The 17,867-nt window shown below is 40.1% G+C and overlaps 1 protein-coding gene across 1 annotated transcript; it reads left to right on the top strand.

Moving 5' to 3' along the window:
• The first annotated feature begins 3,425 nt into the window (after positions 1-3,425).
• rps3a (ribosomal protein S3A) lies at positions 3,426-17,352 on the top strand. The gene is made up of 6 exons (XM_073042904.1): positions 3,426-3,580; positions 4,452-4,555; positions 4,994-5,181; positions 6,512-6,720; positions 12,505-12,614; positions 17,202-17,352. The coding sequence occupies exons 1-6, from the start codon at positions 3,519-3,521 to the stop codon at positions 17,324-17,326; spliced, it is 798 nt and encodes a 265-aa protein (XP_072899005.1). The 5' UTR covers positions 3,426-3,518; the 3' UTR covers positions 17,327-17,352.
• Positions 17,353-17,867: the final 515 nt, after the last annotated feature.

The raw sequence follows: 17,867 nt of genomic DNA, 5'->3' as shown, positions 1-17,867 counted from the left end.
TTGTGCATATGACAATAAACTTGACTTTGACTTTTTAAATTTGACTTTGGTGTTCCTTTGACTCTGAAGCCTGTATCTATCTAGATCAGGGGACCTCCACCTTTTTTATGCCATGGACCAAAACCATTAAGCAAGGGGTCCGAGTGCCCCAGGTGGGGAAACCCTAGTCTAGATGATAAAGGTTGCAGATTTGAGAGACATTTTTAAGTAGCTTTGGGAGGTAACTGTAGTGTGTTTTGGAGAATGGTAAGTATTGTGATATTGGTGCTCCTTGGTGAAACTGAGCTGGACTGATAGTCAATGATGCAGAGTGCTTTATTCCAGATGGTGCTGAGCTTCTTGTGTGTTGGTAGAACTGCACTCATTCAGTCAAATGGAAAATACTACCTGACACCCGTCTGTTAGGTCAAAGTTCATTTAAAAAGTTCAAAGTAAATGTTATTATCAAAGTACATATATGTCACCACATAAAACCCTGAGATTCATTTTCTTGCGGGCATACCCAGCAATTCTATAGAATAGTAACTGTAACAGGATCGATGAAAGATCAACCAAAGTGCAGCAGACAACGAACTGTGCAAATGCAAATATAAATAAATAACAAGAACATGAAATAACAGGAGTCCTTAAAGTGAGGTCATTGATTGTGGGAATGGATGGGCAAGTGAGTGTAGTTATTCCCTTTTGGCAGAAGGATGAGGTTCTACTAAAATCTAATAGTTCAGTGAACATCACTCCTCCAGATTTATTTAATTAATTTAAATTTCTCATCTGCCTGTGAGAGGAAACCATGCAACCACAGTGAGAACGTAGACAGCACAGGTGGTACATAATGAAACTGGATTTTGGAGGCATGGGAATGCAGCTCTACAAACTATATATACTGTGCTGCTCCCAAATATTTTATATCTGTCTTAAACAACGTGGAGGGTGCTGCTGAAATCTTGGTAGATAAAAAGGATGGAAAAGTTGATAAGAAGACAGTACTTGGAGGAAAGGAGGTGAGGAAAAACATGATCAACAGGGAGAGGAGAACTGAAAACCTACAGTCATGTTTTCAGGATTAGAGAGGAAGTTAAAGAAAGGATGTTGAACGTAACAATTTCTGTATTTCTCCCAATACCATCAGCTTAGACTGGATATGATTAAAGTAAATAGGTCACCAGGTCCAGATGTTATTTATTTATTTATTGAGATACAGCTGGACATAGGCCCTTCTGGCCTTGTGAGCCACACCACCCAGTAATCCCCCAATTTAATCCTGGCCTAATCATGGGACCAATTAACCTACCAACTGGTGTGTCTTTGGACTGTGGGAAGAAACGGGAGCACCAGGAGGAAACCCATGTGGTCATGGGGAGAACATACATACTTCTTATAGGCAGCGGCAGGAATTGAACCTGGGTTGCTGGAACTGTAAAGCACCATGCTAACCACCACACTACCGTGCTGCCACAAATGCATCTTAAATTCCTAACAGAAGTGATGATAGAGAAGGAGGGCTTTCCCTTCCTGAGATACACCAAGTGTCAGAAAACCAGCTTTAAAGATACATGGACATGCCCAACACGTATAATGACAGCTAGCTTAACCTTGGTGGTGGAAGCTTTCAAAAAGTAAAAACACAAGGCATTCAGAGTTAATGAGTTAGTAAGTTAATAGCTAAGTTTCAACCTGATTGGTTTTGTTATATGTAGTTCAAAAGGTGTACAATTGAGTGCCAGCTAAAATAATTTTAGATGAAGAAGAGGCTTGTGGAATAAAGGGGTGGATGACAGGTTGGATAAAGTAACAATCTTCAGTGTGGAAAGCAAAGTATTGATAGCAAGTCCTCAGACTGGAGGACAATAGGCAGAAGTGTTCCCTGGGTCAGTTTTATATATATTAATAGCTCAGGAAAAGGCATAGAGAGTAATATTTCAAAGTGTACAGATATCACCAGACTTAGAGGTGTGATATAAAGAAATGGTAGCAATATATTATAAAAGGGAGGGAATAGATAAGCAGATTAGGCAGACAAATGACAGATGTAATAATGCAGAGTAATACCTTTTCGCAGAAAGAATGAAAGGGATACGATGTAGATTAGTTGGTACTGTTGAAAAGAGTATGCAGTAGTTGAGCTGAAAATATGCATAAATACTTGAAAATGGCTGGTCAGGTCGAGAAAGTGATTAGTCCAATGGTTGGAATTCTGAGATTTATAAATTTAAATATGTAATTCAGTAGCAAGGCGTTTATAGTGAACCACTGTAAAACTCTGGTCTGGCTACAACGAGAATCTTACGTTAATAATCAAAGACTGTTCAGACATGGGAGATGGCATATCCTCCTCCTCATCAATACCCCAGAGCTCCTTCTGTGTGAAACTGCAATTACTGAAGTACCTCCAGTTAGTCAGACTGCATTTGGTGCTCATTGAGTACATTCCTCTTCACTGGAGGAAGCAAAAGTAGAGGGGGGGGGGGAACCACGTTGTATGACAGTTGTCTGTCAATTGTTCACCCCACCCCTACTCAGATTCCTCTGTCCTACATTGTTCTGTTGACCTCTAACCCAATGTAAGCTGCAAGGACAACTAGGTTTTTTTTTACACAATATTCAGGATTTCACACTTTGCAGTAATTTCAGATAATCACTCAGTGAAGAGGATGGAAAGTGAGGAGGGAGGTAGTAATTACAAACTGTGGGTGGGTGCACATGCATGCCAATAAGCACATCAGTAAATCTGTTACTCCTGAAAAGTTTACTTGTGCGTAAACACACACATACACATTAAAAAAATAATTTCATGCTTTTTTTGCGTTCTGGTATAAGGAGTATCACATAAGCAGGCTCTGTTTTAATTGATAAGATTGCGTTAAGTAGTAATCATGTATAAAATTAAGAGTTAATGCCGCTCTAAAGTTTAAAGTGGCACAAGAGTGCAGGTGCCAGAATTTGGATAAACAATAGTAGGTTGCTTTTGCATTTCAGGCATTAAGCTAAAGTAGCCCTTGCTCGAAAAATGGCTGTCCTACTGCACTGCCGACGTATCCAAAGATCTCATTTAACAGATTGGCGGGTGCAAAAATGCCGTGGCAAAAGTAGGATCAAAAAATTAGAGAGCGTAGATATTCAGTGCACTGGCAGTGTCCTCCACCCCGAGTTCTACACGGAAGAAAACAGCTGGGGAGAGGAAATACGATGTCAACCTCATCAAGAGATTATCTGTACAGCTGCGAATCTCCGGGCAAATTCAAAATGCAAGAGGAACTCAGCAAGTCAGACAGCTGAGTTACGTGAGTTCCAATGTCCGCAGAAGCTCCAGATCAGAAGATTCGCTAACCCATAGTAGGTACAGTACTAGGCATTCGGACAAACTGCAGTCCAGCCTCAGCGTGGCAACTGGCAATGCCCCGCAGTCCCTCGCCCAACCCGGCTCCCATTCGAGGTCTTCCTGTGACGTAGGGCAGTACGCTCCGTGACTAAATCTCGCGGGATCGCCTCCTCTTCCTTTTTCCAGCTCCTCGGGCGACATGGCTGTCGGTAAAAATAAGCGGCTGACCAAAGGAGGCAAAAAGGGAGCCAAGAAGAAGATGTAAGCCACCTGAGAGCGAGCCGCAAGCGTCGCGCTGATTATTCTCTGCGCAGAGCTGGGGTGAAATCGGAGAAAGTGGGACGGATGGCAGAGATGTTGAGTGGATTATGAGGGCGGGCGGGGAAAGGGAGAGCGACGCCGGGCCTGGGCCGCTGGCTTAAAGCCGCGGCATGCGGGTCTGTAAACGCGGTGAGGCTGAGCAAAGCACACAAAACGTGCAAAGCAGAATCTCAGGGCTGTTGAATTCGGGCTGCTTTTGGACTCGGAGCCGGGATACCCTCTGTTGCCTCGGAGCTAGGCGGCGATGGACCAGCCTAAGAACGCGGACTGTTAGAATTTGAAGCAGTAGTTGGTTGTTCGTCACGGCCACTAAAGAAATTCGGAGCTAAATCTTTATAACAGTGTTTCTTAGCCTGCACTAAACCGTGGTTTTCCTAATTTCAAAACAAGCCTATCTGTCTTGGCGTATTCCAGACTTAACAGTCCTTCGGACTGGTCTCAGGCCTGAAGGACTTCTCCCTTGTTTTGAGCGTCTGATCACTAGTATTGTGTACTGAGTCAGGGAACGTTTAATTATATTTATCTTGTTATATCCTATAGGAATTCTTTACATTTCGATTAGGATCGTTTTGTGATCCTTTATGAGTACAGGCCTAGTCTTCATTTGACAAAACTAGGAATTATTCTGAGGCATTACCATCTATCGTAATGTTTGAACAGGGATATTAGGCCCTGTAAACAGTATTTCAAGTGCATTAGTCTTGGTGATCTGGGTGCTGAACAACGAATGCTATTTTCACATTCCTCTCTAGATTGTAACCTGATTGTACCAGTTACTTTTATGAAATCTTATTCTAATGTCTCTCCACAGTGTGGACCCTTTCTCCAAAAAGGACTGGTATGATGTCAAGGCTCCAGCGATGTTTAACATTAGGAACCTGGGTAAAACCTTGGTTACAAGGACCCAGGGAACTAGTAAGTGTTCTCCAGTATGCATCTTCTACCTGGCTTTGATTAATTAATCAGAACATAAGCTGTAAGGCTTAAAAGCAAAGACTTATCTCTAATGTTATCTCTAATGTACCAGTAGGTTAATGTAGTTAGTCAGCCAGCTGCTTTGTTATGTTTGAATAGTACTTGGCCTTTATGTTTAAAATCTATTTTAAATCTTGTACAAAGAACACAAAATGCTGGAGGAAATCAGCAGGTTGGGTAACATCTACAGAGGAAAATGGACTATTGGCATTTTGACTTGTGAGTCAGATCTCTTGTGTTTCTTGTACAAAGCAGCTATTGTTTAGGCCTTTTGACATTCCTGTTGATATCTAATTGAAAACTAGATAAGTAAAAATTGATTGTCAGCTTTATAGAAGTTTTGATTTTCCTCATAAGTAATTTCTGTTTAATATGCAGAAATTGCCTCAGAAGGCTTGAAGGGCCGAGTATTTGAGGTGAGTCTTGCTGACTTGCAGAACGATGAAGTGGCCTTCCGCAAATTTAAGCTGATCGTCGAGGATGTTCAGGGCAAAAACTGCCTGACCAACTTTCATGGGATGGACTTAACACGTGACAAGATGTGCTCAATGGTCAAAAAATGGCAGGTAAAGTTATTGAACCGTTGTCCGTGATTTGAGTTGTGAATTTTGCTTTTGTATAATTTTGAGTGAATTTACTTGTTAGTACCTAATTATCAAGCACCTAAGGTAACAAAATTGGTTCTTAGTATAAGTAGCCCCATCAATTATGTTGTCAAATTAGGAAGGTATAGAATAAAACTGCAGATGTTATAAATCTAAGTGCTGGAAAATCAGCTCATTAGGCCACTCCTGTGGGAAGATCCACAATGCAGCCTGACCTGCTGAGCAGTTACAGTAATTTCTGTTTTTATTTTTAGTAAGGAAACTGCATGGGCTTTGATTTGTTCCTTAACTTTTTTTTAATGTACTCAGTTTTCTAATACTGCATTCATTTCTTTCATAAAGAGATGTTGCACAGGAAAGGCCCTTCAGCTCCGAGTCAGCATCTGTTTTTACACTAATCCATCTCTTGAATTTTATTTTCATCAACTCCCCCAACAATCGCCAGGCTCTAACGCTCAGTCACATACAATGGCCAATTAACCTATCAGATGTCTCGTATTTGTGATGTATGGAAGAGACCAGAGCATCCATCAAACCCATTGTGGTCACAGGGAAAATGTGCTGGTTCCCCTCAGCATTGGAAGTTGGGATTGAACATGTGTTTTACTGCTTTCATTGCTGTCTTTCTAAGTGGACTTGCACCACCACAGAGCATGGTTAGGCTGCTTCAGATAGTTGAATATCTTTAAGATATAATCCGGTCTTATTTAGATATCCAGTCAGTGGCCAGAACCGCTTGCAGTTCATCTCGCGCAAAAGCATCAGTGTTCTGTATCTATTTTCTGCCAGGAATTTCAAATCTTTGTTGAACTTTGATTAGCAGGATCTTGGAAGGTATCCGGTAGAATGGAGCTCCATAGACATACAGTATTTGTTGTCTAACTTGATGCTTAATTGAATCTCTGAAACTGCTGGGAAGGAAGTATGAAAGGTTACCATTTTAAACTGCATCTCTGGCTGATTTTTTTTTTTGGTAGATGCAAATTATTCTGAGGTGCAACTTGAGTTGCTATTTTTCAGTCTTATCCACACCAAAGAATTGATAATGTTTTGGGACCGATCTTAAAACAAGACCCTGTCTGCTCTACTGGGTGAAAGTTTACATGGTGCTGTATTGAAAAGTAACTGTAAAGCTATTCCTGTTGGCAAGTCTTTTCTGGTTACCTTGACATCATTATATTTATTTTAGTGTGAGGTTTTTGCTCTGTTTCATACCTCGATGTGTTGAGGACATCATTTTTTCTTGCTGATTATAATGGTTTTACCATTTGTTCTCCGATTTCCATTGTAGACTATGATTGAAGCCCATATTGATGTCAAGACTACAGACGGGTACCTTCTGCGCCTTTTTTGTGTAGGCTTTACAAAGAAGCGCAACAACCAGATCCGTAAAACCTCCTATGCTCAGCACCAGCAGGTTCGTACGATCCGCAAGAAGATGGTCGAAATCATGACCCGTGAAGTTCAAACCAACGATCTCAAGGAGATAGTCAACAAGTTGTGAGTAATCTGAACTGTCAACGTTCCTATTTCTCTTAACGCTCCAATATTTTGCATTTCACTAAAGCATGGTTGAAGTGAGCTTGTGCAAAGTGGCAGATGCTAGTAAAATAATCATGTATATACTAATGAAATGGCTGAAGGAACTAAAAATAAATACAACCCTTGAGTGAGCGATGGTTAACTGGAATCATAGGTGCAAGTGCACTGTCCTCAAGGATATACTAGCTTTGGAGGTGGTGCAGAGGGGCTTCAGGTTGATTCCACAGATGAGTGAGATTGAGGAGAGATTGGGTCACCTGGGATTCAGAAGGATGTGAGGAGATCTTATAGGAACAAAATTATGAAAGGGACGGGAAAGTTATTTCCACTGGTAGGTGAGACTAGAACTAGAGGACATAGCTTCAGGATTCGGGGGAGTAGATTTAGGTTGGAGATGAAGAGGAATTGTTTTTCCCAGAGAGTGGTGAATCTGTGGAATTCTCTGCCCAATGAAGCGGTGGAGGCTCCCTCAGTAAATAAATTTAAGACAAGGTTGGATAGACTTTTGCATAGTAGAGGAATTTAAGGTTATGGGGAAAAGGCTTGTAGGTGGAGATGAGTCCATGGCCAGATCAGCCATGATCTTATTGGATGGGGTACAGGCTCGACGTACCAGATGGCCTAGTTCTGCTCCTATTCCTTGTGTTTATAGATCCTGGATAGTATCTGCAGTTTTACTCAACAAAGGATTTTAGCTGAAAAGCTCTGTATTCCAAGAGATGGTGGTCTTTTTCCAAATCCTAGACTGACTATCCCATTAAATACTTGAATTCAAGTATAACATCCCCTCAGACCACTTGGGCTGAGATGCTCCAGCATGTTTTAGTTATTACACAAAAGCCTTTGGTTACTGTTGTCACTTTGGCCTTAGATCTCCTGAATCTGAACGCTACTATTTTTTATTTAAATTATTAATACATTTTACAGCACTCGGAGAACATCAGTGTCACTGATATTGAATGTCACCATTTAACCTGTTCATGAACTAGTGACCCTCAAAGGCAAACTGTAATGTAAGACTTTCTCCACTAGTGCTCTCTCCCAACTCCTATATTTTCTGTCACTGTTACCACCTCAAGGATGCACATGGCACTGATCTCTCGGGTCCATTCTTTTGACATTGTTGCCAGCGGACCTTATTTCTGTGCCATTTTTTCAAATTCTTGGGTTCAGTCATGTCGACATTTAAAGCTTTTTCATTATGGACATTTCTTCTGAATTTCCTTCCTCATTCAGTGGCCACTTAAGCCTGGCTGAACTTATTTTGATCCTTTGACTCCACTCACTTTTTTCAAATAAGGCCCAGGTAGAGTGAATAGAAAGGGCCAATGCCCCCTCTAGTTGTGGACAACAGACTTAAAGTAAATGGTGGAGGATGAGGGTAAGTGATTTTCACTCATGGCGGCATGGATCTGGAACTGGTTAGAAATTAATCACGCTTTGCCAGTACTTCCATATGTGCTTGAAGATTAGTGGCGCATCAGGAATAGGCTAGATTGCTCTTGATTGGAGCAGTCCTGTTAGTGCAAATGGACTCCTGTGATGCATGTTTTCCCTAATTCAAAGTGGGAGACTGCGTGTATCCCTTTGCCGCTCTCATTCTGGGCTTCCTACTTTGTAGCACTGATGTTTTGATTTGTGCTATTTATAAGTGCATAATTTTGTCCATTTTACAATTTCTAATCTTGCCTGTACCTTGCCTTTGAAAAGTTGCTTGTCATTTCTTTGGAGTAAGTTTCAATCAATTCCTGATATTGTTAACCTCTTTCAGTGTTCTTTAGATAGTACCTTCTCACACCATGCCCTTTCAGGGCCAGTGTTCCTCCAAATCGTAAGTTCAGAAGGATGCAACATTTCAATCTAATGCTTTTTCCCCCACCTTAAACCTAGTGTTCCCCAGGTCATTGGTCACATTTTGTCCCAGTTCCTGGACTTTGGTTTTTGTAACTCTTCATGAGAAGATTTCTTTTTCTTGCCTTCTGTTCCACTATCTATATTCAGTAGATCAGGCATTGTAGCATCCACGAGGTTGGTGGTTTTGGTAATGATGGGGTAGTCTTTGGATGCAGGATATTAATTAGTTGGTAAAATGATCAGAGCAATGACAGATTAAATTTCATCTTGCTAAGTGTGAGATGATATATTTTGGAAGATTTGAAATGGGTACTATTGAGGAGTAGAGATGAAGATGTCCAAAGGATACTAGAAGATGGTTAAGGCGTAGAATGCAAGATCAGGGAGGTTATGGTACAGTTTTAGTAATTATCAGGTCACAACTTGATTGTCATTTGTAGTTCTGCTCACCACATTGGAAACACTGTGAGTGCACTGGAGAGTATGTAACAGAGATTCACCCAAAACTCTTTAGAATGGAGTGTTTCAGTAATGAGACTGGATTTACTTTCCTTGCAATGGAGGAAGCTGAGGGTGGCCCTGGTTGGGCTATACAAAATCATCAGATGCATAGCATTAATCATAAAAACTGTTCACCTACTGGGTGTCTAAAACTAGAGCCAAAGATTTGGAGGGGATATGAGGAGTTTTCTCCTCCGGGTTTGTGAGTTTAGTTGGGAATGCATTATCTAGGGAGTTGGTGAAGAAGAAGAATTTTAACTTTTATATATTTATAAGTAGTTGAATTAAACCATAAAACAAGAGCAGAATTAGGCCACTCAGCCCATCATAGCTGATTTATTATCTCTCAACCTAATTCGCTTGCCTTCTCCCTCTTATCTTTGACATGCTGACTAACCAAGAACCTATCAACCTCTGATTTCCAAAGTCAATGACTGACTTCCACAGATGTCTATGGCAATGAATTTCACAGATTTGCCACCCTCTGGCTAAAGAAATTCCTTTTCACCTCTATTCTAAATGAAAGTCCGTCTATTCTAAGGCTGTGCCCTCTGGTCCTAGACTCACCCTCTATAGGAAACATCCTTCCCACATCCACTCTGTTCAGGCCTTTGGATATTCGATGTGTTTCATTGAGATCTCCCCTCATTCTTTTCAACTCCAGCAAACCAGTAAACCCCTTGTTTTAATTCCACAGTTTCTGGCTCAGTTTCTTCCTCTTATTTTTCTTCCATCTTGACATCAGATATTGGTGCTCAACTAGAGCCATCAAATGCTGCTCATATGATAACCCTTTCATTCTCAATATCAGTCTCATGAACCTCCTGTGGACCATCTCCAGTGCTAACACACCCTTTCTTGTATAGGGGACCCAAATCTGCGCATAGTACTTCTAAGTGCAATTTGACCAATGGCTTAAAAAGCCTCAGCATCATATTCTTGCTTTTACATTCTAGTCCTCTTGAAATGAATATGATATTGCATTTGCCTCCTTTACCACCAACTCAACCTGCAAGTTAACCATCAGGGAATCCTGCACAAGGACTCCCAAGTCCTTTTGTATCTCTGATATTTTTTGAATTTTCTCCCTCCTTAGAAAATAGTCTACACCTGTATTCCTTTTACAGAAGTGCATTCCTTACACTATATTTCATCTGCCACTTTTTCCCCATTCTCCCAGTATGTCCAAGTTCTGCAGACTACCAGCCCCCTCCGCCTATTTCTGTATCATCTGCAAACTTGGCTACAAAGTCATCAATATCCGTCATCCAAATCGTTGATGTAGAAAAGCAGTCCCAATACTGACCCCTGAGGAACACCAGCAGCCAACCAAAATAGGCCTCCTTTGATCTTCTATCCACATGAGCATCTCTTACGTAATATTATAGGCTCTTGCTAAGCAGCCTCATGTACAGCACCTTGTCAAAGGCCTTCAGAAAATCCAAGTAAAAAACATCGACCGACTCTTTTGTCTATCCTGTTACTTTCTCAAAGAATTCCAACAGATTTCTCTTTAAGAGAATTACACTGACTTTAGCCTATTTTATCATGTACCCTAAAACTTCAGCCTTAATAATGGACTCCAACATCTTCCCAGCTATTGAAGTCAGAGTTTCCTGTCTTTAGCTTCCTGCCCTTAAAGAGTAGAGTGATAAATAATTTTCCAGTCCTCCAGAGCTATTCTGAGCACTAGGGTGTAGTCCATCAGGATCTTCAGACCTTTCAGCTTCCCAGCCAACACCACCTTATTAATACCAACAACACTCACTTCTGCCCCATGACACTCTTGAATTTCTGGCATATTGCAGGTGTCTTCTGCAGTAAAGTCTGATGCAAAATACTTAGTTCGTCTGCAATTTCTTTGTCCCCCATTACTACTACTACATCATTTTCCAGTAGTCCAGTGTCCACTCTCACCTTGTACTCTTTTGTACAGTATATCTGGGGGGAAAAAAGTATCCCATGATAGTTTTGGCTAGCTTACCTTCATATTCAATCTCTTCTCTCCTAATGTTCTTTTTTGTTGCCTTCATTTGGTTTTTAAAAGCTTCTCAATTCTTTAACTTCCCACTAATTTTTCCTATATTATTTACTCTCTCTTGCTTTTGTGCTGTCTTTTACTTCCCATTTCAGCTATGATTGCCTGATCCTCCCTTTAGAATAAATAATTTTTGGGATGCGCCTATCCTGCATTTCCAAATTGCCCTCAGAAGCTCCGACCATGTCCCCTTCCAATCAACTTTGGCCAGCTCCTCTCGTGCATCTGTAATTGCCATTACACCACCAAAATACTGATACACTTGACTTTATCTTAAACTGCTGGGTGAATTTTAACATATTATGGTCACTACCTCCCAAGGGTTCGTTTATCTTAAACTCCCTAATCAAATCTGGTTCATTACACAAAACCCAATCGAGAATTTCCTTTGCTTTAGTGAGCTCAATCACAAGATGCTCTAAAAAGCCAACTCATAGGCATTCTGATTCCCCTTTTTTGGATTCATCATCAACCTGACTTTCCCAATGTATCTACATATTGAAATCTATATTCCACATCCTGTCTACTGCTTGCGGGCCTGTATGAAACCCACAAGGGTTTTTCACCCTTGCAGTTTCTTAACTCTATCCACAAGAATTCTACGTTGTGGTGGCATAGAAGGCTACAGTCTGAACTGTGGTAAATGGTTGTAGTATGGATGGGGGCTGCATCGTTGGCAGCTGTGATGAGTCAAAGGATCTGTTTCTGTGCTACGTGACTGCAAACCACTGCCAAATTACATTGAACTCTTGACATGCACTTTTTCAGGCATCCTGGTTCTTTCTTTAAATGGTTACTCCCTTTTCGGTGAAAACTTCCTGCACAGGACACAAAATGCATTCCACTTTGTTCCTTTGTTTATCCACTGTCACAGGGGTCCAAAAAAGTATTCCTGCCATTTTGTTGTTTTAAAATTAGTATTTCCATAGTATATTGGGGAAATTAAAATAGACTGCTTTGATGGATGCAGCCTTCACTCTACGCATCTGACACTGAGCTTTGAATGAGCTTTAATTATCAGACTGAATCTATTTATCCTTGGTTTGCTGTACTATTCAGTTGGGATTCATTGGATTGTAAAACAGGCCTTTGACCAGACACTTATTTTCTCACCTGTGTTTTCATTTCTGGCAAATCATATGTGATGGTAGATCATCAACATTTGACCAAGGATTGTGGCCAATTTTATTTGAATACTGCCATTACTCCAGCAAAGTAAGTTAATGGAGAGGATAGTTGCTAAAGTCCTTTTGGCTGACCCTGCAAAAGAACTGATTTTGTGAGGTAAAGTTCGAGAAACTTAATATTCAAGTCCCTATAATCATAGCATTCTACCATTCACTTCTTAGGATACCAGACAGCATCGGAAAGGATATTGAAAAAGCTTGCCAGTCCATTTATCCGCTCCATGATGTGTTTGTCCGGAAAGTCAAGATGTTGAAAAAGCCCAAATTTGAATGTAAGTTCTGCTTCTAGATGCCTTTCCACATTTGAAACTTTGTGTTCTAATTATATCAGTGTCAGTCTGTGAATGCTGAAATTCAAGAATGAGAATATGTTGATTGGTATTTAAGGATTTGTTATTTATTGCACTGTGTTTTGTGTCCATCTATTGAAGGTTCCAGTCCTGCATGAAAATACTTTGAACTGGTCAATAATTAGATCTGAATACTCTTTTGATTATTAAGTGAAGAACAAACTTGAGGTGACTATAATTGGGTGGAGCTGGAAGGGGTTAATTTTGAGAACCCACATAACTTGAAGGGCTGCTGCTTAGCATGGAGCATCAATGCTTGGGACATTGGGTAGCTAGTAGATGTGAAAATGTGTGGTAGGAAACCAGGGTGTGATATTTTGCAAGGGAGTTAATAGTTTAACTAAGGATGGCATCAGTTTATCCCTGTGCCATTTACAAACACCATGCTGTAATTGATTTCAGCAAGGTAAATGATGGTAAGAAAGTTGAGGGTGAGGTTAAATGTTCTTAACAATGCAGTATAGAATTTAAGCCTGAAAGAGGCTACAAATATATGATATCCTCTTGATTTGATAAGACAGGTAGTCTTATAGTATAAAATTGTAAAGATTTAGCTGCCTGTTATCAATATCTTACTAAGCTTTGAGGACAATTTTGGACCTTGCTAACTATGTTTCAAATAATCAATCTTTCAATGTACAAGTGAAATGCTGACTCAACTACTAATTAATAACCCTAATAAGTTTTAAATAAAATATAGGAATTCATTTTTGGTGAAATTGTCTGAATTCTCAAGGCAATAAGCTTAGAAGAAAGTATCCAATTTTTTTTATAAATGCATGCTTGAAGTGCAGTATGTAACTGTACCCTTTTATTAAAAACATTTTTCAATCTTAGTTGGCAAGTTTGTAAATATTAAATCAGTTCATCTGGAAATGTCTGAGGTGGTCAAAAGGGTTAATAATGCAGGGACAGATGTGTTCATCTGTCCTTCATTCCTGCTGTTCAAGATCAGACTGATCTACCTCAGTGCCAGTTTCTTGAATTAATCTGGTATGTTCTGATTCTCCTAAAATTTGAGCAGCTCTCAATCTTAAATATACTGAGTGTATGAGGCTGCACGGTCCTCTTGGGTAGTGAGTTCCAGCGACACTTTGTTAGTGTGAAGTAATTTATTTACACTTGTCCTACATGGCTGACTTTTTTTTTACAACTTTTGAATCCCACTCTGGGTATTCTGGAGTAGTGAAGCATTACTCTGCTTCTGTGTTGCAAAGCCCCATTAATATTTTGCGTAAATTGAGATCACCTTTTATTCTTTCAAACTCTGAGCCCAGTTGGTTTATTTATTTTACAGCAAATTCATCCAAAGAATTGGGTTGGTATACCTTTGCACAATATTCAAAATAGAGTCTCACCAGGGATCTATAATAATTGGTGCAAGATGTCTCTACTCACTTGTGAACTTGTATTTCCAAATGCTTGATAAACCTCCAAGTAAATTCTTCAATACACTGTGATCCTTCTGAACACGAGAGCTTTCTAATCTCTCGCCTTTTTAAAATATACTTTGCCTTCCTATCTCTTGCACCAAACAGATGACTTCATGTTTTTCCTCATAATGTATCCCATGCCTATTCATTTTATCTACATCCTACTTGATTTTCAGAAGACATTTGATAAGGTCCCACATAGGAGATTGGTGGGTAAAATCAGAGCTCATGGCATTGGGGAGAAGATATTGACATGAATAGAAAACTGGTTGGCAGATAGAAAGCAAAGGGTAGCGGTGAATGGGTGTCTCTCGGAATGGCAGGTGGAGACTAATGGGGTGCCACAGGGCTCGGTATTGGGACCACAGCTGTTTACGATTTACATCAACAATTTAGATGAAGGCATTGAGAATAACATCAGCAAGTTTGCTGATGATACTAAGCTGGGTGGCAGTGTGACATGTGATGAGGATGTTAGGAGAATTCAGGCTGACTTGGATAGGCTGGGTGAGTGGGCAGATACTTGGCAGATGACGTTTAATGTGAATAAGTGTGAGGTTATCCACTTTGGGAGTAAGAACAGGAAGGCAGATTATTATCTGAACGGTGTAGAGTTAGGTAAGGGAGAAATACAAAGATCTAGGAGTCCTTGTTCATCAGTCACTGAAGGTAAATGAGTAAGTGCAGCAGGCAGTGAAGAAGGCTAATGGAATGGCCTTTATTACAAAGGGATTTGAGTACAAGAGCAAGGAAATCCTTTTGCATTTGTACAGGGCCCTGGTGAGACCACACCTGGAGTATTGTGTACAGTTTTGGTCTCCAGGGTTAAGGAAGGACATCCTGGCTGTAGAGGAAGTGCAGCGTAGATTCACAAGGTTAATTCCTGGGATGTTTGGACTGTTTTACACAGAGAGGTTAGAGAGACTGGGCTTGTACACGCTGGAATTAAGGAGATTGAGGGGATCTGATGGCAACATATAAGATTATTAAGGGACTGGACAAGATAGAGGCAGGAAATATGTTCCAGATGCTGGGAGAGTCCAGTACCAGAGGGCATGGTTTAAGAATAAGGGGTAGGTCATTTAGGACAGAGTTAAGGAAAAACAACTTCTCCCAGAGAGTTGTGGGGGTGTGGAATGCACTGCCTCAGAAGGCAATGGAGGCCAATTCTCTGGATGCTTTCAAGAAGGAGCTAGATAGGTAGCTTATGGATAGGGGAATCAAGGGATATGGGGACAAGGCAGGAACCGGGTATTGATGGTAGATGATCAGCCATGATCTCAAAATGGCGGTGCAGGCTCGAAGGGCGGAATGGTCTACTTCTGCACCTATTGTCTATTGTCTACTGAAGACCAATTGTATCCTCACCATAGCCTAGCTTCATCAGCATGTTTGAATACATGATAGTTGATCCTCTCATCCAATCATTGATATAGATTGTGACTTTCTGCTCTTTACAACTTTAAACAATCCCAGCAGATTTATTTCTATTTCCTGTTATTTTCTTTATTAAATGATAGACAGGGGTGTCAATTGTTTCTTGATTTCACATACCCTCCTTTCTTAAAAAATAACATTTAATTTGCTACCTTCCAGTCTGTAGGAACCATCTTAAAAATCTGGTTTCAAAGATAGTGGCTAGTTTGAAGCTGAAGCTGCCACCTTCAAAACCCTATGATCCAGGTCGATGTGTTCTGGGGATTTGTTTTCCCAATACTAATTTTTATATATTGTTAATTTCTTGGTGCTCATTGACTCTAGACTGTGATTCTCCACTATTTAATGGTTAAAGAAATGTGAAATGAAAATTCTGGAGCAAATTTACTGAGAATTGAGTATAGAAGATTGTTATTGTTACTTATGTTGATACAAGGGAAATGGTGAGCCAGCTGAAAGGTTGGGTCACATTTGTGGACTATTTGAAGGTGTTTAGCAAAGCAGAAGGTAAGACCGTCACATGAAGATGGAAATTTTGTTAGTGGAGGAACCAAACGATTCAGACTTGAAAAGAGAGGGATTAATCTGTTTAGGGATACCAAATTACAGAGGAAGATCCATTTGATGGGGCCTTGGAGTGGAAGTTGAAGATGGAGGGAGTTCATTAATGCTTGGGAGAAGAACAGGTGACAGCAGAAATATCGGAAATGGAACAGATGTAGTTAAGGGACCTTTGACTATGAAGAAGAGGAAGCCAGCTTTGAGAGGAAAGTAAGACTTGTCAGAAGCAGTTGCAAGTAGCATTGTTACCAGATGAGGCAAAGATCAACAGGGAGAATCTGCCAATTGAAAGTAGTATGGAGAAGGGTGCAATGAGGATACTGTAGAATCTACATGCTGAAAAATTAACTATTTCCTTGAAAGCAGCAGTTGCTGAGGGTTTGAGCTAAGCAGGTATTGACTTAGTTCAGTGAGAATCGGAATTGGCTTATTGTCATGTGTACCAACCTTTGTTTATTTGAGACACTATACCACTTAATTGGAGCAGAAGGTTGTTGCTGTACAGGTTCTAACTAGTGCCATTTGTGTGCAAAAAGCACTATTTTTGTCACATAGTTGGTGAGAAATAAGACAGTTCAGGACTGTTGCTCACTGCAGTTTCAAACTTTCGGGCTTCAGGAATTATTCAGCCTGAGGAAGAATATGTGACAGGAAAATTGGGTTTCTCCAGTGACAAAATGGAAATAGGCCTTGAGGATAATAGTGAGATCAATCATGAAAATAAGGTGCCAGGGAACTGTTGCATTTCTTTTGATGATTGGGATTATGAAAAAAAAACTACTGTGCTGCCCTTGTTAGAAGGTTTAAAACAATATTGCAGTTAGTGACCCAAGTGGGAGAAGAGTTGGGATGAACAGAGTAAAATAACATGCAACAAATTTGTGATTTGGGACAATTAGCTGTGTTAGTTCAAAATTCAGTTTCCTTTTATTCTTGGGTCAAAACAAAGCTGATTGTAGTTGTAAGGCTGGATCAACAAATGTTCTGGCCAAAGTACTATGTTGTAATTGTCCTGTTGTATGATTGGCTGAATTGTTGTGATGTTTCATTAAAATTAATGGAAAATCTTCTGTTGTAGTGGGCAAACTGATGGAGCTGCACGGTGAAGGAGGAAGTGGCGCAAGCAAACCATCAGGTGAAGAGACTGGTGCTAAAGTAGATCGAGCTGATGGATATGAACCTCCTGTCCAAGAAACTGTCTAAATATGTATAATAAAACATCTCTTTTATGACGGCTTTATTGTTTCATTTAGTTTACTAATTGGAGGCTTAAGTAAATAGGCAAAGTTGTCATTCTGGACCATAAGGGGAGTACTTGTATTAGAATTTGCATCTTATCCAGCCTTTTTCAGCTATACTGGAAAAGTTTGTGACACTGGTCTATTAATCTGATCTTGTTTGACCAAGGAAGTCTGGTGAAGCTCAATTCACAAAGGTCCAAATACTAAAGATTCAGCAATCAATCATTTCAAAATTCAAGGTAAACTTATTATCGAAGTATGTGTCACCATATACTACCTTGAGATTCATTTTCTCAAATGCATTCATAGTGGAACAAAGAAATACTATATAATAAGTGAAAAACAGTTATTCATAATGGTTGAAGAGTAATAAATAATCCTGAACCTGGTGGTGTAGTGGAGGCTCTTGTACCTCCTTCCTCTTACCCTCTTGGACAATACAACTGAAAATCTTACAGCAGCAAATGGATAAACATCTAACTAGATTAAAGTTCTTGTAACAG

Source organism: Hemitrygon akajei, chromosome 4, assembly GCF_048418815.1.
Source record: "Hemitrygon akajei chromosome 4, sHemAka1.3, whole genome shotgun sequence".
In the NCBI taxonomy this organism is placed as follows: domain Eukaryota; kingdom Metazoa; phylum Chordata; class Chondrichthyes; order Myliobatiformes; family Dasyatidae; genus Hemitrygon; species Hemitrygon akajei.
This window is presented reverse-complemented; position numbering and strand designations above follow the sequence as displayed.

What these genes read in the sequence shown, in the direction of transcription:
- rps3a (XM_073042904.1), top strand. Translation starts at nt 3,519, where the DNA reads ATGGCTGTCGGTAAAAATAAGCGGCTGACCAAAGGAGGCAAAAAGGGA. An exon ending in AAGGGAGCCAAGAAGAAGAT is followed by an intron (nt 3,581 to 4,451) that starts GTAAGCCACCTG and finishes GTCTCTCCACAG; the next exon opens with TGTGGACCCTTTCTCCAAAA. An exon ending in AAGGAGATAGTCAACAAGTT is followed by an intron (nt 6,721 to 12,504) that starts GTGAGTAATCTG and finishes TTCACTTCTTAG; the next exon opens with GATACCAGACAGCATCGGAA.